We start from the raw sequence: 26,124 nt of genomic DNA on the forward strand, positions 1-26,124 counted from the left end.
ATACTTGTTATTAAGTTGTAGGACATTGCAACAAATAGTTATGATTAAATGTATGAAAGCTAAAAATCACTCTTATTAGTACAATGGACAGGAAGCTCAGGCCAGCCCCTTTGGATGTCTTCAAGGCTGAACCTGTGGAGCATATACAAATAGACTAGTGACTCATCATGAATGAGAAAGTCCCCTCCCCCAAAAACTAGATAACACATTGCTGCTCACATAGGAGGCAGTTGCTGTTTTTGTCCCAGATGATGATGGAGTGCCTGCATGATTTTACAGAGAGAGAGAGTGATATGGAGAGACGAATTTATAGGAGAAAGATAATGGTATTGTATGCTGGCCTGTAACTGTAACTGTATGTATTAACTGCTTACTGTATAAATTTTAATCATGTAATTATGTGTATACTGTACATTGTAATATATTGAATCCATATCCTTTTAATAACAAATATATACATCAATGAGCTTTGGAACTCAGATAATGTGTGGGTGTATTATTTTCTCTTATGGAATGCAGTGTTTTGCTATGTATAGCGCACATTCATGGCACATGGTAATAAGGTAATATTGTTTGGAGGAGAGAAGGGAAAGGGGAGACATGATAGAAACTTTCAAATATATAAAGGGTCTTAACAAAGTTCAGGAGGGAAACATTCTTCAAAGGAAAAGAAGTATTAGAACTCGAGGGCATACATTGAGACTGGAGGGGGGGAGGTTCAGGGGAAATTTAAGGAAAAATTACTTCACAGAAAGGGTAGTGGATAAGTGGAATAGCCTCCCATCAGAGGTGGTAGAGGCTAAGACTGTAGGGCAATTTAAACATGCTTGGGACAGGCATATGAATATCCTTACAAAGAATCAAGGTTAAAAAAGGGTTGAGATTGCCTAAAGGATAAAATAAAAAAGGGGCAGACTAGATGGGCCAAGTGGTTCTTATCTGCCGTCAAATTCTATGTTTCTATGTTTCTAAGAGGTGCAGGCGTTTACAATATATATTAGAGCGGGCATTTTAAATATTTTTAAGGAAACAATTTGGCATTCACAGATGGGGGCTGGTCCGCGATATCATGGTCTTAATGATGCACTGTACATTATAAACGTGACGCTGTGGTCAATCAGCTTGTGGTGGACGCATCGTAAAACTGAGAAAATCATATCCGTGTGTATTGTTGTGATATCAGTAAGCCAATGATATGAAATTTCAAGGGACAATGCGTTTCTCATAATATTTAAAATGCTAAAATGTATTTTTATTGTTGCAAAACAAAGTTCAAATAAGTCATATTGTGTTTGATTCAGATTGGATTGTTTATCTGTTAAGTTGGTTAAAAGTACATTTAAAAGTTGCTGCATAGCCTTGATATAGTTTTTTTTAACTCAGGCCTAAAATAACTTCTGGTGCTTGTATAATGTGTGATTTCTTTGTGACAAAGGAAGCCGCATGGTCTGTCCTCCATTTTGGACTAACCACATGGCCTGTCCACCATTTTGTGTAAACCTCATGGTTGTGGAAGGGGGAGGTGCAGTGGTCATTTTAGGAAGGTCATTTTCTAAATAGCTAATTTTCAGTCTGCTCAGAACAATCAGTTTCCTTGGTCACATCAAGCACCATTTATGAGTTACCAATGCATTTATTTAACCCATGCCATAGTCAATTACAATTAGTTTCAATTAGGCCTAGTGAGAGTAAATGGTGAGATAAATGCTTGGCTTGGTGTAAGAAATTGCACACAAAAAAGAAAAGAAAAAAAAATACTTTTTTTTTTCTTCTTCTTTCCCAGGATTTAGTTAACTCTCTGTTTGCTATAGGATAGCCATTGAAATGCAAATTAACCTGTGTAACTGCTTTTTCTTAGCAGTGAAAAGCAAATAGCTTATATATTCAAATTAGAAGCACTGAATGGGTAAATGAGTCACATAGAAGGCTAGTGAATGATACATATATATAATATTATTATAATTATGTGTATATTTATATCAGTGTATGTTCTGCAAGATAGCTATCCAATCTGAATCATATCATTTAAATTATAGATTATTGCAGTCATTATAGACCTCTGTGAAATCGGATACATTTGTTGCTATATAGGTAAATTTGAAATAACAGTATTTTAAGGAAGTAAGTGTAAAGACACAAACGCAGGTCTGCATAAAAGTTTATACAGAACAAGTTGTGTCTAGTGGGCAATAGTAATTAGTATTGTTCACATTTATAGAGCTGTGTGATTTGTTTTATTGCGGACGCAGGGTTTTGTACACGTGTCTCGGACAAAGTACAGGACTGCGCACGCAACGTAAGAGACACGCACGGTCGGGGGTTTACGCAAAGTGCGTAAGAGTGCGGGCGCTAAGTACAAATTACACAATAGTGTCGTTTAGTTCAAAGGTGGGACAGTAGCCAGGCTACAATAGCACAAAACTACCCGGATTCTAAAGCAGATTAGTATAAAACTTTTGTTTAAACTGTATTGCCTCTGGGGGTAAAGCTGCCAATATGAATTAATTAAAATTTTCTGTACAGAAAAACAAAGTGTATTTGAGTGAGCGAACGTAGGAGTGAGTGGATTCAAACCCCGGAATTCAGGATCCCGTCGTTCGGTACACCAAGTGAGTGGAGGCTTGGTGGCGTGAGGCGGCTGACTCACGTTAGTTTAGGATTGTGACAAATGGGTACGTATGACTGAAAAAGATAGGGTACCATTCCCTAAGGTGGGCAGCTTTGAACCAGAGGTACTGCAGAATGTAAGCAGTAAAATATGTCTGATAAAATCCAGAAAACAAAGGGTCAGACATACAAAGTGTTTACACCTGTGGCAGCAAGAGGGGTTGGTGAGTTTGATCCTAAGGTATTGCAGGTGGTATGTCTAACCAAAGTCATATAAGACTGGAAATATAAGAACTGTTTGAACTTGTAGCAACAATAAACAAGTAGGAAGAAAAAAAGAAAGAATGCAAGTACACTGCCATATGTAGATGTGGAAGCAGTTACGGCCAGCATACAAACTATAGAAAATAATAAAAATATGAAAAATATGACTGCAACCTACATATGTACTAATGAATGTTGAAGTTTTATTTAGGAGGAGAAGGTGACCTGATTGTTTTCAGCCATTTCTCATGCACCCAGAGCAGTATCCAACCGGTAAAAGAAGAACAGTAGCCTGTGGGGGAAGTGGCTGAGACCAGTGGAACAGGTAAGTATGGTATCATTCGTGTACATATATAGTAAAACAAAAAAATAAATAAAGAAATAAAGAAAGTTACGTCAGAAATGGAGAAAAACCTGTCCGCACATTAGTATTTGCCAGTAGGAAAGCGGACAGAGACAAGGTAACACCTGGGTATTTCTTTCAGTTACCATATAAGAAGTATTCATTCCTAGTAATGCCCCTAGTCAAGATGAGATCGGAAATGTTTGTTGGACCATGTACAGACCCTTAATACGGGATGAGAAGGATTGAATGAATACTTCACATGACCTAGAAGCTTGTTAAACTTTTATTTTTTTGTCTTTTGCAGTAATAGAAAACTCTCCATCTGGATAAGATCATTGGTAAACACTAATTCGGCAAATGGGAGGTGGCTGTCTCTGTGCAAATGGACGGGCTCAATAAGGCATTGAGTGTCAGGGTGCAGACTTCTTTGCAAAATTGGAAAGGGGTCACAGTAGCTAATCTTAGATAGTGTGCTATTGAACATCACAAGAATAGTGCTAGGCGCAGAGAACAACAGGACGGTAAGTATACTGGCACATACAGGAAAGACCCATCAGTCCAAACCCCAGATCCCTAATGGTCAATAATATGTTACACTTGTAGGAGGGAAGGGCATTTTGCCAGAGATTGTAGGAGTAGTAGGACACATATTCAATATAGATCCCCTAGACAGAAAACACAAGCCACATTATTAAACACATAGACGGGACCAAGGGACATATAGTAAGGAATCATAAGCCATATAGAAAACACAGATTCGGCTAATGGGAAGAACAAAATAAATGCAACATTACCCTTTGACAAAACTTGCTGGGGTTAAGATGGGGCCTCTAAACTTTTGCTTCTTTTTCCTAGCAGAAATGGCCCCTGATTAACTTAATTTTGTTAGATATGATATACATATACTATGCTCCCGCTCAGGAAGTACAAAGTATGTTAGACACCCACGAAGACTAATGTCGCATTCTACTGTTCTAGATGCATGTCCATTCCAGGTAGAGGAAATTATCTCACAGATACCGGGTTCCCTATGAACTTAGAATGGACAGGACACTGGATTGATGGCTGGGATAGTCCCAATAGCGATACGATAAACACATAATTTTTTTTTAAGGGGAGTAGACCAAGTAGAGAATCACTTCCCCGTAGTGCCCAACCTCTACAAACTCATCTGTCACCAACCTCTATTCTGTTTCTCTACAGTTTCCTCTTCATCTTTTGCATTCACACAGGGTGGTACAATACATGGACCCAATTACAGTTCAAACTCCACATGCCTAGGTCCTTCAGAGTTCTGCCCAAACCCAGTATATCTCAACAGCACGATAACACCAGTATTACTGCAGTGTGCCTTGTCATGCGCAAAGGGTGGAAAATGGGAATACTGGTGAAGGGAAATTTTGTATAGACACTGATATGCCTGTTGGTGAATGGCAAACCTGACATTTTCTTTTTCATTTTCTTCTTCCTTCTCTCCTCTAGAGATGTTTCTTTTTTCTTTTCTTTTTTGCGTTATGCTCATGGTACTCTACATTGCAAACACACGATAGTAAATTAAAATGAAAAAATTGTGTTCCCTACAGGAAAAGGCAGTCTGGAGGACAAAGGGGTATGGCCAGGAGTCCTCAGGACTGTGGACAGGTGGACACAGTAAGCCAGTAGCCCCCAGAGCATACCTTCCAAGTCTAGCTGAGGTGGCACACGGTCTGACTCATCTAGGCAAAGAGGGTATGTGCAGGCTGATGAGAGCCTACTGGTGTGCGCCAGGATTCTATTCTCATGCAGGTAAGAGAGCAATGACCTGTCTTGCTTGCTTGAGGAAGAATATTGGTAAAGCAATACCAACAGAGCCATCCCATATCCCTCCTGCAGACGGATCTTTTCAGGAAATACAAATCGACTTCGTACAGTTAACACCCTTTAGGAATTATTGTTATGTATTGGTGTGCACTGATGTTTTCTCAAACTGGGTAGAGGCATTTCCTGCCGCCACGGATACTGCTGTGTTTACCACAAAGAAAAATTGCGCAGAAATTTGTGTGTAGATAATGGTACCCCTAGAAGTAGGAGCAAAGCTTGAAATTGTACTATTGTGATCATAGATACTGCCACTAGTATTATGTACCATCGGAACCACTCCCAGATCTTCACTCAACGAATCACCCTCTTCGAAATTTGTTTTTGTCTTTTATTTGGGTTGTTTTTGGAAGACAACCTCATGTCATGATTGATCGGCACAATGATCAGAAATACACCAATGAGGTGACAGTACAGTACCTTATTGAGATGAGCCAGCATTTGAGAACTTGAAAAAGAACTTGAAACTGTTGATTGCTGGTATGCCAAATACTAACTGTCTTGATTGTGAACCAAGAGACTGTGTGATTGTTCTTACGCTCAGGTTGCCTAATAGACAGGTGGGAAGGACCATACCAAGTTTTGTTGACAGCACTATCCCAGTGAAAGTAGCCGAGAGAGAGACTTGGGTCCACGATTCCCATTGCAGGAAAGTCGGTAGTCTGGAAGGAACTCGTAAATGGAGTGAGATCGCAAAAGTCTGACCAGAGACTCTGTTCCGTGAAGACTGAGAGGCGGCACTGTTGAACACTACCTGAGTGTACTAAAGGATTGCAGAAAGACCAGTCATTGTAATTGATTTGTTATGAACAAGAGTTGTTTTGTTCTATTTCTCTTTTCTCTCTTTCCCGCTGACAAACATTTTTTTAGCAGGATAATCTATTTTTGCGAGGTTTTTTTATGAGGAGTCGAGTGTGGGACTGGAACTGGTTCTGGAGGAAGGAGTGATTTCCTTATAGGATCCCAGGATTAGCCAATCAGTTTGTTAAAATCAGAGAAAAATCAAAAGTCTAGTAGTTATGGAGTACGGAGGTAATCAGGAACAATCAGACAATGGCTATTCACACATTGCAGATAAAGAGCTCATTAATATATGTGGAAGAAAGGTTTATGAGTGTCTCTCCCCGAACTCCGAAGGTTTATGTTATTTAGGAAGGACACTACTTATAACCCATGTTCAATTATTAAACAGACCTAGCATACGTTCCAGAAATGGAAACAATGTTCAGAAAACGATAGGAATATGTAGATCATGAAAATTTTATATGTCACTTTCACGATTTGTTTGTGTCTTCTTCATCTACCCAGCAGAACCTCAATCGAATCCAAACATCAGTGTACAAAGACGTAGGTACATGTATGTGTGAAATGTTCGTCGCAAATCAGACATTATAGGCCAAAGCACTGTCCCAGCATACTCTATAGGTTGAATGTTGTCCCACACCCAATCAGTGGTCCCGTGACCGCCGAGTGCATATAGAGGATGTCTCGTCCTCCTCCCTGTCTTCCCCAAATATAGTCAAGTGTCTGATTTGCGAAATGAATACATACTTGTGTCTAGGTCACCGATTATTGTATGAAATATTTTTTTCTTATGTTAATAATTGATGGCAGTTATTGTTTACTGCCAAAGGGTGGACTGTCGAAGTCAAAAAAATATTACATAGAAAAAACATACAAACTCTACACACATATAAGTCGCTATACTTGCAAATACGCGCAGCGAGCACAGCAATATATGGTAACACATGCATTTACACGGACATGCCACAGAGATGGATTCGACACTTATTTCATACAGTACATAATTATAATATCATCAAGCGCCAGACATCATGATGATTTAAAATTATATAATGAAATAATGTCATGTATGTGTATTATTTGAACGAAGCAAGATACACCTGTCATATTTACTATTAAAGCAACCAGATTAATGTGTAGATGCATTTGATACTTGTTATTAAGTTGTAGGACATTGCAACAAATAGTTATGATTAAATGTGTGAAAGCTAAAAATCACTCTTATTAGTACAATGGACAGGAAACTCAGGCCAGCCCCTTTGGATGTCTTCAAGGCTGAACCTGTGGAGCATATACAAATAGACTAGTGACTCATCATGAATGAGAAAGTCCCCTCCCCCAAAAACTAGATAACACATTGCTGATCACACAGGAGGCAGTTGCTGTTTTTGTCCCAGGCGATGATGGAGTGCCTGCATGATTTTACAGAGAGAGAGAGAGAGGTATGGAGAGACAAATTTATATGAGAAAGATAATGGTATTGTATGCTGGCCTGTAACTGTATGTATTAACTGTTTACTGTATAAATTGTAATCATGTAATTATGTGTATACTGTACATTGTAATATATTGAATCCATATCCTTTTAATAACAAATATATACATCAATGAGCTTTGGAACTCAGATAAAGTCTGGGTGTATTGTTTTCTCTTATGGGATGCAGTGTTTTGCTATGTATAGCGCACATTTATGGCACATGGTAATAAGAGGTGCAGGCGTTTATAATATATATTAGAGCGGGCATTTTAAATATTTTCAAGGAAACAATTTGGCATTCACATCTTCCATGAAGACAGCTGAACTCAGGACTCGTCAGCAATTTCTACTTAAGGTGGTGTCGGAGTTTCACATCAGCCAACCAATTGTGGTTCCGGTTGCAACTGACGCTTCAAAGTCTTTGGATGCTGTGAGGGCTTTGAAGATGTATGTGAAGAGAATGGCTTGTCACAGGAAATCGGACTCGCTGTTTGTTCGTTACAATCCTAATAAGATTCGGTGTCCTGCTTCAAAGCAGTCTATTGCACGCTGGATCAGGCTCACTATCCAGCATGCTTATTCCTCTGCAGGATTGGTGGTTCCAAAATCTGTACAGGCCCACTCTACTAGGTCGGTGGGTTCTTCTTGGGTGGCTGCCCGGGGTATCTCGGCTTTACAGCTCTGCCGAGCAGCTACTTGGTCAGGTTCGAACACGTTTGCAAAGTTTTGCAAGTTCGATACCTTGGCCTCTGAGGACCTTCAGTTTGGTCAATCAGTTCTACAGGACCCTCAGCACTCTCCCACACGGTTTGGGAGCTTTGGTACTTCCCCATGGTACTAAATGGATCCCCAGTATCCTCTAGGATGTAAGAGAAAATAGGATTTTAATTACCTACCAGTAAATCCTTTTCCCGTAGTCTGTAGAGGATACTGGGCGCCCGCCCAGTGCTTCATTCATCCTGCACTGTTACTTGGTTAAGTATTATTGTTTGGTTCAGCAGTTGCTGTTCCAAGTTTGGTTAGCATGGCTTTCCTCTTGTTTGTGTGTGCTGGTTCGGAATCTCACCACTATCCTTTTATATCCTTTTCGCAAAGTATGTCCGTCTCCTCAGGCACAGTTTCCTAGACTGAGTCTGGTAGGAGGGGCATAGAGGCAGGAGCCAGCCCACACTATCAAATTCTTAAAGTGCCCATGGCTCCTAGTGGACCAGTCTATACCCCATGGTACTAAATGAATCCGCAGTATCCTCTATGGACTACGAGAAAAGGATTTACCGGTAGGAAATTAAAATCCTAATTTTTTTTTATACCATACTAACTGTGATGGTGGTGGAGGTTTCCAACGGGAGTGATTACTGCTGGTTACTACTCTGTCCTGGCATTAATTCACATATATTAGGTACAGTACTACCCCACTATGGAGAAATCATCACACACTAGGACTGTGCAGGTGGAGAAAGTTACTATAATTTGTCCTATATATTTGCTGTGCATGAACAGATAGCCTTTACATATGGCTAGTAAACATTTTCATCCCTCTTACAATTATAACATCAGCTTTCTCATAAGCTCCCTACCCTTTGCTTCTATATCTGCCTTTATTTTGTATTGTTCCTGTTTTAGGTATTTTCTGTTTTCCCTATTGTTCGGCTCGGTGGAGCATATGGCATCTCACACAACTATCCTATAATATAATAAAAGGCAAACACTGTTCTTCACCATTATGGGGGGAATTCAAGTGTTTTGCTTGCCGGCACCCCCTAGATGGCACCCAACGGAGCATTTCAATGGTTGCTTAGTTTGAACACAGACAGCTGCCGACGCTGACATTACAGTTATGTAAACAAACCAATAATTTCAGCCACAGTCGTGTGGCAGACCCAGTCGCTGAAATAACTGGTTTGTTAAAGTGTGCATGTCCTGTTTATAAAACATAAGTGTGGGTGGGAGGGCCCAAGGACAATTCCATTTTGCACATCTTTTCTTTGTCTGCCACATCATTCCAGGGGTGCTGCCCTATATGGGGTGCTGCTCCTCTGCCCTATCAGTCATGGGGTGCTGCCCCACTGCTGTTTAAGTCCAGGGATGCTGTTGCCTGTCTGCTGTGCTGTGTACTTCTCCAGGGATGCTGCCTATCTGCTGTATAAGTTCAGAGGCGCTTCCGTATAATTACAGGGGTGCTGCTGTACCTGATCCTAGGTTTAAATTAAAGCCTAGGGCAGAATATGAAACAAGCTTCAACATCACAACCAGATTTGTTAAACATATAGCCACAAAGGTGGAAATGGAACTTGCAATTTTGACGAAGTGTTTTCCAATGAGACCACATTTGTGGCCAAAGTCAGTCAGACTCAGAAGAGACAAAATCATAATCCAGCGCAACTGCCGGAGAAAACTAAATTTTCCAAACACACCTATGTCTATATGTCTGCCATATAATTCCAGGGGGTGTCCTGTCTGAACCTGCTCATTTACATCTTCTAGTGTGCACTATGTACCCAGTATTAGAGAGAGGTTCTTCTCAATTATTTCATGTTAGGAACTCAAATGAATGGCTCCAATTAGTCAACCTTAATTTTGATTTATTATTAATGTTCCACATTTTGGGATTATTTACAAGATGTGCATTTGTTGTACAGGGTTCTTTCCTTTATTTTAGAAATGTTTTCTCCTTTAATAATTGTACAATGTAAGGGCAAGACCTTGCGGTGTTGGAAGAACAGAGTTTCAGTGATCTTGCATTGCATCAACTTTCCATTGCACTGCAGCACTAGATGGGCCAGGAGCTCCTGTGAGGCACAGTTACTGAATAAGGCCCAGTATGGAGTCTCATGGTGGCTTACAGCCAGGAAGATGTCTGGCTTGTCAGGCTGAGGCATGCTGTTGGCACAGGTTAGCAATGCTTCTTTCCACAGTCCTACTTATAGTATGAAATGAGTTTTGACTGTAGAGTGGTAAGCTCCACTAGGGCAGGGGCTCAATAACAAAAAAATCACTGCACAGTCCTGCCTGATCCGGGGCTGCTATGGGGGCTCACGAGGGGCTGCTAAAAACATATAAGGGGCTGCTTTATTTGAAAATAAAATACAAATAAAATAAACAAGACACACAGGTATGCTCACATGCGTGTTACTGGGACACACAGGTATGCTCACATGCGTGTAACTGGGAGCTGTGAAAATATCCAATCTTGATCCTGTGGTATGCACCAGTTTATTTGCATCCCAGCATTAAATCCGAGATTATCTTAATCCCCGAAATGGAGAAGGGGGTACAAATTTGGAGGCTTTGGCCCCTTATTTTTTCAGTTTGTCCAGTAATGTGGAAATTATATATTTGCTTGGTTAAAGTCCTTTCTGTTCCACACCAATATAGGAGTGGAGGTGAACGCCTGTGTGTTGTTCCTGATTGCGTGTGCCTCTCTAATATTAATCACCTTCTTAACACTGTCCTCTGCCTCTTGCCTCTTCTCATAATGTGAAAAGTCATCAAATATGGAGATGGTATGTTTGTAGCTAGCTATGATTCGGAGAACTTGGCGAGCTTTTTCCAGGGGGACCACCTGTCGCTGAAATGATGGTGTTTATTAAACTGTGCATGCCCTATTTAAACAACATATTTTTTTATTTGCATTATGTGCTCTTTGGGGCCTAGTTTTTAAAACTGCCATCCTATCTGCCACTCCTAGATGGGCCAGGTGTTTGTGCCGCCCACTTGTGTCGCTTAGTTTAGTCATGCAGCTACCTCTGTGCAACCCTTTGGTCTAAAACAATATTGTGAGGTGCTCGGTGCTCAGAATAGACTTGAAATGAGTGGAAATTAATGTTATGGAGTTTAAATATACTGTAGGATCAAAAATACCCCTACATTCTGTGATTTTAGAAAAAAAAAAGATCTAGAGCAAAACCAATCCAGATCCAAAACACGAACGGAGATCCAGATCCAAAACCAAAATCTGAAAAGTGTCCGCCGCACATCTCTAGTAACAAGATAAGAGTAATTATAAAATATATTCCTTGTAATATGCATATGGCTTTTTTAAATTGAAACTTATTAATGTGGTGCAGTGGAGGAAAATGCAAACTAAGTTGCTTTTAAAGCGAGGTGGGCTAAATACAAGAAATTATATAAATACAATACAATATACAAATAGAAAATTGAAATCGGATTATAAATCAGGAATGTGTGTAGAAGTACAAATCCAATATTGCACACAGAAACCCATGGAGGCATATTTTAGCCTACAGTATATACATATATTGTACGCATTTATTTGTCTGGACTGCTCCTATCCAGATGCTTGATTACATAGCTGTCATCAATAGGAGTGCACACTAGCACCAGCCCTATCCTTACTGCATAGATATGTTTGAAAACAGGCATATTGAGGCATGCGCACAACTCTGCATAGCCCTTAGCTGCAGTGACACATCCTTACTGGACAGCCTACATAAGAACGCATCATTACAACCCAGTTCCACACGAGATGCGTATGACTCTGCTACGTCCATAGACCTGGTTCCAGAGCAGAAAAGGGATGTAGTCATGATGTCAACATTTAGAATGTTGACATCATAATATTGATATGATCTGAATGTTAACATGTTCAGAATATCGACATTTAATAAATCAACATGATCAGAATGTTGACACCTGAAATTATAATTAGGGTTAGACTGCAGTTAGGGTTAGGGACAGAGTTAGGATGCAATTAAGGTTAGGATTAGGGTTAGATGGCAACTGAAGTTAGGTTTAGGCTAAAAAAAAAGTAATGTCGACGTAATAAACATGTTGACATGTTATACAGCAGGATCGTCTTAACAGCATTGTAGGCTCTGGGCAAAGCAATGTACCCACCCATTCATGGAAAATATTTTAAGAAAAAAAATCATAACTAGCCCTTCCTGCGGTCCTGCATCATCTCTCCGCATGCTTCTATACAGTGAATGGCTGTCAGTACTCTGATTGGTGCATAGCTCATGCCATCCACCAGTCAGTATGCTGACAGCCATTCACTGTTTGACTATAGGCTTGGAGGCAAGTAGAGAATGCTGCCTAGCAGGTACATGTAGTGTGCGGCAGCTCACTCTGTAAGAAGTTTTAGAGGTGCCCAATGTTCCTATACCTTCAAATGGCCCTTTTCAGTGTATGTGGACATTCTGAACATAGCGACATTTGGTGTTAAAATGATAAATGACGATATTGTCAGTATGGACATTTATACCGCAGCCCTTGAAAGTGCCCAGTGCATAAATAAACATTTATTCAGCAATTAAAAGTGTCTAGCAATACCATGGTCAGAAAAGTGCAGCATCCCCCTATCGGGTTAAGAAAAGGGGTTCAGTATGTAAAGCCGATGGATGGGGTGCCGATGGTCAGGACACCGACATTGGCATCTCGTCCTTTATAATCCCAACAGGCCAATAGTTTGCACACTTAACTTCCCCTGTCCCCTACCCTAACCCTCCCCGCTTGGTGCCTAACCCTAACTCTCCCTTCCACGCTGCCTAACCCTAACCCTCCCCACTTGGTGCCTAACCGTCCCTTCCCCACTGCCTTAACCTAACCCTCCCCAATTGGTGCCTAACCCTAACTCTCCCTTCCCCGCTCCATAAACCTAACCCTCCCCGATTGGTGCCTAACCCTAACCTCCCCTTCTAGGTGCCTAACCCTAACCCCAGCTCCCCAGTAACTAACTCTAACCTTTTTGTCCCTACACCCTAACCCCCCTAATAGTACCTAAACCTAGCACTCCCCACCCCGTGGCAGGATGCTCGCGCTTTCTGCTTAGGGGACAATCGGGATTCTCTGCTTCGGTATTTTGACGCAGAGAATCCCACCTATGTCGGCATATGAACGTCGAGATTCTGGCCGCCGCGCGGGATTGAGGCATCGGTATTTTGTCCGCCGGGATCCCGCTCAGCGGCATTTTAACTGCTTCCCAAGAAAAGGTTTTATTACTTTTACACTTCACTGACATTAGTTGAATAAACAGGACTGACTGTGATTTTGTGACATACCATTACAGTAATTTACCCTGCATATGCCCATACTTGTGACATACCATTACGGTAATTTACCCTGCATATGCCCATACTTGTGACATACCATTACGGTAATTTACCCTGCATATGCCCATACTTGTGACATACCATTACGGTAATTTACCCTGCATATGCCCATATTTGTGACATACCATTACGGTAATTTACCCTGCATATGCCCACACTTGTGACATACCATTACGGTAATTTACCCTGCATGTGCCCATACTTGTGACATACCATTACGGTAATTTGCCCTGCATATGCCCATACTTGTGACATACCATTACGGTAATTTACCCTGCATATGCCCATATTTGTGACATACCATTACAGTAATTTACCCTGCATATGCCCATACTTGTGACATACCATTACGGTAATTTGCCCTGCATATGCCCATACCATTACAGTAATTTGCCCTGCATATGCCCATACTTGTGACATACCATTACGGTAATTTACCTTGCATATGCCCATATTTGTGACATACCATTACGGTAATTTGCCCTGCATATGCCCATACTTGTGGGAGAGTGTATATTTCCATGTAGATGTCAGCGATCAGAAAAGCTAATCATGATTAATTGGTGCCACTATAAAACACTTCTTGTGAATTTGATACAAGCTTACCTGACCACAACTATTTCTCAACAGCTTTCACAATGAATATAATATCTCCAGTCAGATATGTTATTTGTAGGGATACAATGTACTGTTTATTTTTCCATTGTGGCCTGGATAAGTCTTATAAAAAAAAATAAAAAAAAATTGGTGACCTAATGAAAATACATAATCAGAGATACCAGTATTCATTTATTTTCAGCAACTGCTCTACCGGACTGTCAGCTTGGGACCAGCAATGTGATGGCATCAAATAGGGTGTACCCAGCATACCAGGTGAGACACACACTTACTATCAGATCCCCTGACTTGTACAGATGGCTTGGGTATGAAATACCGGCAGTCAGGCTCCTGACAGTCAGAAGAGTGACAGCATAATCTTGACGGATCCCGGTAAGCATTTTTATCGGAAGCCTAACCCACCCCTCCCGCAGCCCTATATTCCTCCTCCTGCAGGCTAACCCTAACCGTCCCCTCCCATAGCCTAGCCCTGACCTTCCACACCGCCGCAGCCTAACCCTAACCATTCCCCTAGCGCCTAACCCTAACCCCCCCGTACTTACCTCCGGGATCCGTCAGAATTCTGACTATCAGGATCCCGCTGTCGGTCTTCTGACGGTTGGTATCCCAACTGCTGGGATTTTGATCCCTACAGATGATGCATAGAAATAATACATGTGAAAGTGGGTTGGTTACTGGAAGTGAGGACATCATTCCTGGTCTGGTAAATAGAAGAATAGAAGAGGCTTTTGAATACAGAAAATGTAGAGAATCAATTACATAATACCTATTTTCTTGTAGTTACATTCTTATGGGCAGATTTATCAACGAGTGATATTCCTACTATCACTCCTTACAAATGATAAATGGTGCTCCAGCCAATCAGGTTCTGTTATGTATTTGAAAAATGACAGGAGCTGATTGGCTGCAGCACCATTTATCATTCATAACGAGTGATAACAGGAATATCACTCGTTTATAAATTATGACCCTTAATTTGGAGTTTTCTATCAAAAAAACATGTATAATAATAATAATAATAAATAAATCTAATGATGAAAGTAATAATGTTTTGTTTCATGGTGTACAGTACAGACTGCTGATGTTGATTGATCAATTTGGTTAAATTAGCCAAATTCAGCAACCATTGGGACAGATGTATTAAGCCGGGTATGGGACTCAGGGTCGACAGTGTCTAGGTCGACACCCATTAGGGTGACACCTATTGGTCGACACCGCCATTAGGTCAACATGAAAAAAGGTCGACATGAGTTTTTCATATTTTTTGGTGTTGTTTTCTTTGTAAAGTGACCAGGAACCCCAATTAGTGCGCTGTGTCCCCTCGCATGGCTCGCAAAGGTGCCTCGCTTTGCTACCGCTGTGCTCAGCACAGGTTACTATTCCCAATCGTATCCACGTGGATTGTAAAGTATGAAAAAGTAAAAAAAATTATATATAAGTAAAAAACAAATGGGAAAAACTCTTGTTGACCCTTTTGCATGTCGACCTTGTTCATGTCGACCTATTTCTAGTGTCAACCTATTCACTGTCGACCAATGGGTGTCGACCTAAGTGGTGTCGACCCAGAGTCCGGATACCATTAAGCCTGGAGAAGTGATAAAGAAGTGATAAGCAGAAGGTGATAACGCACCAACCAATCAGCTCCTGTCATTTTTCAAACCCGTAATGATTGGTTGGTGCCTTATCACCTTCCAATTATGTCACCTGGCACTGTGTATCACCAACTGTCACATTTAAAAAATCTGCAGGTGACCTGGGAAACATGAGCTGTGTGGGGTACTGAGGACTGAGTTTGTGAACCTGTGATTTAGAGAAAATAATGGACAATTTTGGACCACTGAAGAATATAAATGATAGACTTTGACAATTAAATAGCAACGTGACGCGTTGTACTTTACCTCTGTAAATGTGATTTTCTCTACATGTTCAACAGGATTACGATACTTTCTCAGATTCAACAGATTGGGACTCTAGAAGATCTGTGGCATTTCAGAATGAAAAAGGTGAAACATTAGAGCCATGTATGTCATATATTCACTGCTGGTGTATCTCATGATCTGATCTTTCTGTCTCACTGCAAAATTAAATGTGTGAAAATAATCCTACCATGTGTGAGGATACTGAATGTATACAGATCTAATCATCAGTGTGTGGGCAGTATAGAGGGACTTCTGATCTATAGCATAATCCTCTAAGTTCTGTCCCGTGACTCCCATCTCCTACATCCATGAAACAGTGGAAGACAGATCAAGAGCCACCGCCCCTCAGACATCTCACACTGCCAGAGCAACCTGACAGACCTTAGGCATGACAGAGCTGGGGGCGGAGCAGGACAGTGTGGACAGTGTGGGTGGTGGAGTGGGATTGAGCAGTGAACAAAGAGCGGGATGAGCTGGGGATGGGATAGAGCGGAGCAGTGGACAGAGGTAGGCAGGACACGACAGCGTAAAAGGGCAAGAAGGGGAGGTGCAGTGGGCAGACCAAGGCATATGCTGGGTCATTTTACTAGTATTTAATAGGGATTGGGTAAAAAACGGAAATGGTCTGGATCCCAGAATGCCGAACCAGCTTTCTGCAGCGACCTCTGCCACTCTGGAGCTTGTAGTGCGCATCCTCATCCATCCCCTTTTTGGTGGGTGGTTTTCTGTGACCGCTGCCATTGGGGGAACCAGAGAGGGAGATGGGGTAAAAACTCGAATGGCCCGGACCATACGGGGAGGCTGTAATATCTCCCACCCCATCTTCATGGTGACAGCTGTCACAGACACCCAACTGGACCCCCTGGACAGGGACACCCACTACAAACTCCAGAATGGCAGAGATTGCTGTAGGAAGCTGATCCGTTTTTACCCGATCCCTATTTCATAGTCATGTTGTGGTGTTATCTAGTAATATAGACACATGGAGTTTCTTCCCTAAAAACTCATTTTTTTGAGACTCCTTTTTTGATCCTTAACAATATTTTACATTAGGATAGTATTATGTTTTACGGAGGCATGTCCAAATTCCTCTAGCATGTTGGCTTTTACCAAACTTCCCAACATGACCCTCTCCAGTAGGGACAGAATGCTCTGCTCCTGGACTTCCCTCTTAATTTGCGACTGCCATCACCTGTGCTGAAACACCTTTCTTAACCTATTCAAAACATGTGCCGGCAATCATAAATTTAGAGAAAAGTCCAGAAGCAGAGCATTGTGTCCCTTGTAGAGAGGGTCATGTTGGGAGGTATCCTTTTACTGCTTCTCTTAGGGGAAAAATGTGCAGAATGAGAAGTAAAAAGGTGAAATAACCCAAATCTGCAACCCTTTATTTTTAGTGCCTGTCTTCATATTCTAATATTCTCATATTCTAATACTTCTGATCCTCTGTATACTTGTTTGGACCCTTCCCTCCTTTGTTCCAAGCTGTACATAATCAAGTTCTTTAGTCTTTTGTGGCAGTAGGTTATGTGATGTAGAACACACACCGTTTTAGGAGCCCATTTTTGCACATCTCTTATTTATTATATCCTTCTGGCGATACGACCTCCAAAATTGATCACCATGTTATAGGAAGGGCCTAGCAATTATCTACATTGTGGCAAAATGCAAATGTTTACCTAGTAAAAGGATGGGTTTATCTGTTTATTTTTCCAGATTGCAATTGCTGCTTCCAAAGGAGATGTTTCTGCATCACTGGCATAGTCCTTCTCACCCTGGGAGCCATCTCAGCCTTTATCTCTTTAGGAGTCATCTATGGAATTCCAGAAAATAAAGGTAAGATTCCTTTAATACAGGTTGAGTATCCCATATCCAAATATTCCGAAATACGGAATATTCCGAAATACGGACTTTTTTAAATGGGAGTGAGATAGTGAAACCTTTGTTTTTTGATGGCTCAATGTACACAAACTTTGTTTAATACACAAAGTTATTAAAAATATTGTATTAAATGACCTTCAGGCTGTGTGTATAAGGTGTATATGGAACATAAATGAATTGTGTGAATGTAGACACACTTTGTTTAATGCACAAAGTTATAAAAAATATTGGCTAAAATTACCTTCAGGCTGTGTGTATAAGGTGTATATGTAACATAAATGAATTCTGTGCTTAGATTTAGGTCCCATCACCATGATATCTCATTATGGTATGCAATTATTCCAAAATACGGAAAAATCCGATATCCAAAATACCTCTGGTCCCAAGCATTTTGGATAAGGGAGACTCAACCTGTATATGGTTTATATTTACCTGAGAAAGGCAGTCAAGTGTTATTATGTAAATTGTTATTCCTTTTTAATCGAAGATCAACAGTGTCATTATTTGCCATAAACTGATGATATGTTACCTAAACCTAGGCTTACAATACTATCCCTTTATACTCATGAATTACATCAGTTCCGTGGCTGATTAAAACCAGGTGAAACGTAGGCTTGAAGTCAGCCAGTCACAGAACTTGTGTAATTCCTGAGTGTCCCGCTTTAAAGCTATAGTTTGGGAAGCCTACCTAAACCTCTTCAGTTATTTTAGAACAACAAGATCCAGCATGACCTACCAGAAAGATGACCTGACATATAGTGTTTCACGATCCCATCCTTGTAAGCATATCTCCCAACATGACACTCTCCAGGAGGGACACAATGCTTTGCGTCTGGACTTACCTCTTAATTTATGATTGCCGGCACCTGTTTTGAACAGGTTCATGGATAAGGAAAGTGTTTTAGCACAGGTGATGGCAATCATAAATTAAGAGAAAAGTCCAGAAGCAGCGCATTCTGTCCCTCCTGGAGAGGGTCATGTTGGGAGGTATGCTTGTAAAACCAGAGAAACTATCTTCAGTTATATCTTTCTGTCTTTCTGTTCTGTTGTCTGATTTTGTAAATCATGCTCAGTCTGTGCTTATCATTCACCATCTGCCCCTGATCATGCTTGATCGATATCACTGCTTTGAAAATGTGGTATCCAGTCTTTCGGTCGACATGGCAAAGGTCGACACACCCTTTTCACATTTTCATTTTTTGAACTTTTTCATACTTTATGATCCACGTGGACTACGATTGGGAATAGTAACGTGTGCCGAGCGCAGTGGTAGCAGAGTGAGGCACCTTGCCCGAAGCTCACTCGCCGTGCAAGGGGACATGGTGCACTAATTGGGGTTCCCATTAACTTTACAAAGAAAACGACACCAATTTTTAAAAAAAATATATCATGTTGACCTTTTCCATGTCGAACTAATGACCGTGTTGACTTATTTCAGGTGTCGACCTAGTCACTGTCGACCAATAGTGGTCGACCTAGTTACTGTCAATCCAAGGATCCACACCCTTGCAAAGTTATAGTTAGTTGCTAGCACTACAATCCTTTTAACCTGCTGCTGAGTTTTCTTACTGATTTCTTGGATACCTGAATTTAGCAGTGGTACACACTATACCAGGCCTGGCCAACCTGTGGCTCTCCAGATGTTGTGAAACTACACATCCCAGTATGCCCTTCCACAGTTTTAGCCTTCCCTAATAGCAAAACTGTGGCAAAGCATGATGGGACTTGTAGTTTTACAACAGCTGGAGAGCCACAGGTTGGCTAGGCCTGCACTATACAATTATATGGCAGATAATCTGCCAGATTTAGCTGGGTGGAATGAAAATCCGGTAATGGATTAGCGCAAATGGCAATCGACCATTTGCTCCCAAAAACTGCAAAATGGACAAAAACAGTCTTTCATCCAAGTTGGTTAAATTTGTGTTTAACCAATTTGTATGAACGACAGGTTTTGTTAGTTTTCCTGTGTTTGGGAGCAAATGGTCGATTCTCATTTGCTCTCATCCATTACCAGATTTTAATTCCAACCAGCTAGATTTGGTAGATTATATGCCAGATAATTGTATAGTGCAGTGGTTCTCAAACTCGGCCCTCAGGACCCCACACAGTGCATGTTTTGTAGGTCTCCTCACAGAATCACCAGTGAAATAATTAGCTCCACCTGTGGACCTTTTACAATGTGTCAGTGAGTAATTAATACACCTGTGCACCTGCTGGGTTACCTGCAAATCATGCACTGTGTGGGGTCCTGAGGACCGAGTTTGAGAACCTGTGGTATAGTGTGTACCTAGCTCATACTTGCCTACCTGACCCTCTCCATGAGGGAGAAAATGCTCTGTTCCTGGACTTTCCTGGTAATGTATGATTGCCATCACCTGTGGTGAGCTAGTTAATTGATAAGAAAGGTGTTTCACCACAGGTGATGGCAATCATACATTACCAGGAAAGTCCAGGAACAGAGCAATTTCTCCCTCATGGAGAGGGTCAGGTAGGCAAGTATGATCTAGCTTTAGTGTTTGTTACTGGACACTGCCCTCTTTGACTTGCTGGATTCAGCTGGCTTCTGCCTAAGTACCGACAACTGCCCATTTACTGATAATCATTCTACTTTTTGAATCACTGACACTATCTATTCTTTGTTTACATGCATTGCTAATTTATGCAGCTATTTCAGCCCCATTACCTGTATAGCCCATTCTGCTATTCCAGTCCTGTTACCTGTGTGACAGGCCTAAACGAGGATGTAATGCCTGCTGCTGTGCAGGTGTCGTCACTCCACCCACCTGTGCAACGTTCGCCACAGACGGTACCCCGACGCGGCAGGGACTCCGCTCTCCGGACCACTCACCAGCGCGAACACCACCTCACCGCGGACGACGGGGGATCTGAAAAGAAGGGGATATACCGGTTGAGACGTGCACCCCGACCTCCTTCTAGAGTACGGGGCACGTCAGGGGTAGCCGCGACCTTCACCGGCTGGGCGGAAGGTCATCACTGGCCAATAGGCCTCAGCTACCCAGTTCTCACACACTCGCACTCTCGCACGTTGTGTGGTGAGAGGGGGTCCTCACGTCCGCGAGCAAACCCCCCCGACCGGTATACAGGGATGATGACAGACAGACAGGCACAGGGTGATACTCACTTCCAACTTGCGGGTCACCTTGATTGTCGCACCTCTCCGCTCCTGTTGGGGCAAGAAGAACAGCCTCCCTACCTGCAGGCTACACTACGGCTAACAACGATACAGCCAACTACGCCTGCCTAAACAAACTACTTTAAACAACGGAGACTACTGGTTCTATCCCAATCAAACAGAGATCGGACTAATTAATCACGTTCACTACCCGGCAAGTCAGTGGAACAATTCCCCGGCCCAACAGTATACCCCGACTAACCAGTCCTACCTTCCAGATGTTGGGCACTGGCCGCTGCCTTTGGCTCGCAATGAGGGACGGGGTCTGGAGCAGACGGTGGTCCACTCCCGACGGCCGGGGGATGGTGACGTGTGGGACGGGAACGTTACTCCACACTTCCAATCCCCTGGACCATACACCGCGTGGAGCCAGTCGGCTCCTAACACCGGCCACGGATCCCTAGAGAACTGCCGCACAGCACACTTCCAGCCGGAGGGGCGCAGGCAGGAGGCCTGGAGGAGGGGCGCAGGCCGGAGGCCCGGAGGAGGGGCGCAGGCCGGAGGCCCGAAGGAGGGGCGCAGGCCGGAGAGCGCAGGCAGGAGGCCTGGAGGGAGAGCGCAGGCAGGAGGCCTGGAGGGAGAGCGCAGGAAGGAGGCCTGGAGGGAGAGCGCAGGCAGGAGGCCTGGAGGGAGAGCGCAGGCCGGAGGCCTGGAGGAGGGCTCAGGCCAAAGGCCTGCCTACCATGGGCACAGGCCGAGGGGCCTGGATACACCTGCAGGCCTAGCGCCTGTCCCTGGTGGTCTAGTGTGGAGCTAAATATATGTGGTGGTGGCCCAGGGCCGCCTACCTGTCACGGAGGGAGAGGCTGCAGCGGGGAGCTTCGTTAGCTCTTTTGCTCTCCACACGCTGCAGCACTCTCCGCCGGACTCCCGCCGCTGGTCGCCGTCTTCTGTCTTCCTGTTCGGCTCCGCCGACGTCTTCTCTCGCTCCGCCGATGTCTTCTTCCGCTCCGCCGACGTCTTCTTCCGCTGCTCTGCCGCCGCCGGACCCGCTGTCTTCCACTGGAGCTCTTCTTCCGTCGCCGTCCGCCGCCCGACTGACTGCTCCCGCTCCGCAGCGCCTCTTATATGGCGCTGGGAGCGGGCGGAGCTATGACGCGGCGAGCCCCGATTGGCTCGCCGCGGCAAGCTCTGATTGGTGGCCAAGGCGCGAGCCCTGATTGGCTCGCGCTTGGCGCGCCGTTTGAAATGCGCCGCTGTGATTGGAGGGGCTTGAATCCTTTCGGATGCAAGCCCCTCCAGACTGGGACCTGCCCGTCGCTCCGCCGCCCGCCGCGGCGGTGGGGAGAAGGGGGCAATCCCCTTCACATTTCCCCCCCCTTTGTCCTTTGTGGTCCCCACAAAGCAAGAATCCGACCATACAAAGTTCGGATCCGCGTAGCGAGGGCCCGGGACGCCCCTATTTGAACGCAGAGAGCGTCTTGGTATGGGGGAGGCAACTACATCGGCTGGGGGTTGAGGCTCCGATGCCTCCTCCGGCTGATTCTCCTCGACCGGCGACCACCATTCCTCGTCCGACAGAGGGGCCGGAGCTTCCCAGGCAGGGGCCCCCACCCCGTCCTCCGCTACAGGGGACTCAGCCCCATCCTCCGCTACAGGGGACTCAGCCCCGCTCACCGGATCCAGGAACGGACAAGGTCGCAGTTTACTCCGATGTAACGTGCGCAGGCGTCCCGTCCCATCAGTGGACTCCACTTGATACACTGGCCCACCTGGGGCCAAGCGACGGCGAACAAGGTATGGGGTAACTTCCCACCGTTCTGACAGTTTCCCCCCTGGGCGAACCTCTCGCACCAACACTCGCTGGCCCACGGCCAGCGACCCAGGCTCGTGGGACCTCACAGGTGGATGCTGGTGGTCTGCGATCAGCCTCCCAGCCAACTCGTGTGCCGCCTTCAGCCGTAGGCGATGGTCCTCGACCCATTCGGCAGGGGCGAGGGGCGTTCCCTCCTCAGTCCCGGACAGTTGTAAGTCGTGTGCCTCCCGTCCTGGTCGACCGAACAACAAAAAAAAAGGGGAAAATCCTGTGGTGTGATGAACTCTGTTGTTATAAGTCCAGACCAGTTCCTGAACATGTTCGGGCCATCGCTGCTTCTCAGCTCGCTCCAACACGCGGAGCATCTGCAGCAGAGTCCGGTTAAATCTCTCGCAGGCGCCATTCCCCTGTGGGTGGTAAGGTGTTGTGCGGGACTTTTGAACGCCATAAAGCTGGCAGAGGCGTTCCATCAGCTGCCCCTGGAAACAGGCCCCTTGATCCGAATGGATCCGCTCGGGACAACCGTACTGCCGAATGAAATGTTCGACGATAGCTCGTGTTGCTGACTCCGCAGTCTGGTTTCGGGTGGGGACCACTACCGTGAATTTAGTGAAGTGGTCAGTCATTACCAGGGCATACTGGTGTCCACTTACTGACTCCCCGATCAACACGTAGTCGATCATCAGCATTTCCAGCGGCCGACTGGTCCGGATCGTCTGGATGGGCACATGCTGTTCCTGCGGCTTAACTACCGCACACCTCCTGCACTCGCGACATACCTGGTCCACGACCGCTTGCAGCCGGGGGGCGAAATATTGGCATCTCAACCAATGGTATGTTTTATAGGGTCCCAAATGGGCCCCCTGCTCGTGCGCTTCTTCCACCACTGACCGCACCCGGGCTTCTGGCACGACCACCTGCTCAACAGTACGCATTTCCTGTTCCAAGTAGCATTGTCTCCGCAGGGTACCAGCGCAGACCCGCAATTGGTCCCAACGACGCACCACCTTCCTACAGAACCCGGTCAGCCCATCCTGCTCCCGGCGAGATGGCATATGGGTCCACTGTCGAATGAGGTCCAAACCTTCGTCGGCCTGCTGTTCCTGTGCCCAGTCCGTCTCCGTGTACCTAAGTAAGGCAGTCTGGGCGTTCTGTCGACACAACTCTCCGCCCACGGGCTGTCGCACACGAGTGAGATCCGGCATTTCTTCTCCGCAGTCATCTTCTTCCCCACCAGGTCCGGGGGTTTCCACTGGAAAGCGAGACAGGGCATCCGCGTTGGTATTACTCTTCCCCGATCGATAGCGAATCTTGTAGGAGAACTTGGCCAACCTGGCCACCCACCGTTGCTCCAAGGCACCTAACTTGGCGGTCTCCAGGTACGCCAAGGGGTTGTTATCCGTAAAAATATCCACGTGAGCGGCGGTCAAGTACTCCGCAAATTTCTCGGTCACGGCCCACACCACTGCCAGCAATTCCAACTTGAAGGAACTGTAGTTGTCTGGGTTCCTTTCGGTCTCTCGCAGGCTACGACTGCCGTAAGCAATCACCCGCTCCTGCCCATCCTGAACCTGAGCCAAGACCGCGCCCAACCCCTGCAGACTCCCATCCGTGTATAGAACGAAGGGCTTCTCAAAATCTGCGTACCCCAACACCGGAGCTTCCGTGAGACTTTCCTTCAGTCGGTCAAAGGCCAGGTTCTGCGCTTCTCCCCAAGTCTCCAGGGCAGCTTTCTTCGTGGTCGCAATCCCTCGAAGCAAGGCATGAAGGGGTTCCGCAATCCGGGCGAAATCCTTGATGAAGCGTCGGTAGTACCCCACCAAACCCAGGAATGCCCGCAATTCCGTGACAGTGGTGGGCACCTTCCATTCCTGGATGGCCGCCACCTTGCTGGGGGTTGGGTACACCCCATCGCGTGACACCACGTGCCCGAGGTACTCCAAACTTGGTTTCAAAAGGTGGCACTTCCGGGGCTTGAGCTTCAGGCCGTACTCCTCCAACCGCTGAAGAACCATGTCGAGTCGAGCAAAGTGTTCCTCCAAGGTCGCGGCGAACACGATGATGTCGTCCAAGTAAATCAGCAAAGCCTCAAAATTTAAGTCTCCCAAGCACCTCTCCATCATCCGCTGGAATGTGGCGGGCGCATTGTTCAACCCAAACGGCATGCGGCAAAATTCGAACAACCCCATGGGAGTAACGAATGCGGTCTTCTCCCTATCCTGGGGGGCTACCGGCACTTGCCAGTACTCACTGGCCAGGTCCAGGGTCGAAAAGAATTTTGCATTGCCCAGTGCAGCTAGGGACTCCTCGATCCTAGGGAGAGGGTAAGCGTCCCGGACGGTGCAACTATTCAACTTCCGGTAATCCACACAGAACCGGATAGTCCCGTCCTTCTTCCGGACTAAGACAATGGGTGCAGCCCATGGACTTTTGCTCTCCTGGATCACGTGGTTGTCCAGCATCTGACGCAACATGCTCTTTACTTCTTGGTACAACCGGGGCGGTATCGGCCGATACCGCTCCCGAACCGGGGGGGCGTCTCCAGTGCGGATCTCATGCTGCAGGTCCTCCGTATACCCGAAATCCTCCTCATGCCGGGAGAACACCTTCTGACGATTCCAGAGCATCTGGTCCAGCTTGGCTACGTCCCCGGCCGCGCACTCTTCCAGCGACACGTCCATCTGCGTACGGATAATTGTACCGTTCCACTCAGGGCAGGCCCCCTCCTGCTCCTCCACTTGAACAGACAATGCCCATGCCTCGGAAGCCTCCGGCTGTAGGGAGAGTTTTCGCATACCCTGAATGCTATCCCCGTGAATCGCCACCACCTGAGCAATGACTGTCCCAGCCGGGACTCGGCAAAGCTGATCGGTGAGATTACAAAGGTGGACGGAGACCTTCCCCCCGGTCACCACCGACACGGTACGTGCCACCATCACTCCAGACCCTACCCTCAGCACATCAGTGGGCTCTACCATCACCTCCATGCCATTTAGGCTCTGATGAGTCCGTACTTCCAGAGGGATCAGGACCTCTTGGCGAGGTGGCAACTCCAGGCGCTGGTGGTGACCGACCTTCAAAAGACCCAGGTGCTTATCGATAGCCCCTAGGGCCCTGGTCCCCCGTCGCCCCACTTGTTGGAGAGCCTGCTGGACAGGGCGCCGGACTCCCAGATTCTTCCAATATTGTGGCCCATTTTCCTGGAACAAGAGCTGGTCGAGATGTCGGAGTATGTTCATCCCGAGGATCACCGGGCCATGGCTCAGCCCCGGGCTGCTGACTACCAGCAGCCCCTTCCTACCCAGCTCTCGGCCACAAACTACCATTTCCA

General features: G+C 45.1%; 1 protein-coding gene across 3 annotated transcripts in view; it reads left to right on the plus strand.

Annotated features, from left to right (window-relative positions):
* Positions 1 to 26,124, plus strand: part of LOC135058947 (low-density lipoprotein receptor class A domain-containing protein 1-like) — an 84,568-nt gene that overhangs the window by 23,772 nt on the left and 34,672 nt on the right. For 2 of the 3 annotated variants that reach the window (XM_063963873.1, XM_063963875.1), the window contains exons 2-4: positions 14,226 to 14,299; positions 15,978 to 16,047; positions 17,680 to 17,799. In XM_063963873.1, the coding sequence (XP_063819943.1) occupies positions 14,267 to 14,299; positions 15,978 to 16,047; positions 17,680 to 17,799 (223 nt within the window). In that variant the 5' untranslated portion in view covers positions 14,226 to 14,266. Of the gene's footprint in view, positions 1 to 14,208; positions 14,300 to 15,977; positions 16,048 to 17,679; positions 17,800 to 26,124 lie in introns of all 3 variants that reach the window. The other variant, XM_063963874.1, reaches the window with a different exon arrangement.

The sequence above is a fragment of the Pseudophryne corroboree genome, chromosome 1 (genome assembly GCF_028390025.1).
Source record: "Pseudophryne corroboree isolate aPseCor3 chromosome 1, aPseCor3.hap2, whole genome shotgun sequence".
NCBI classification, from domain to species: Eukaryota; Metazoa; Chordata; class Amphibia; order Anura; family Myobatrachidae; genus Pseudophryne; species Pseudophryne corroboree.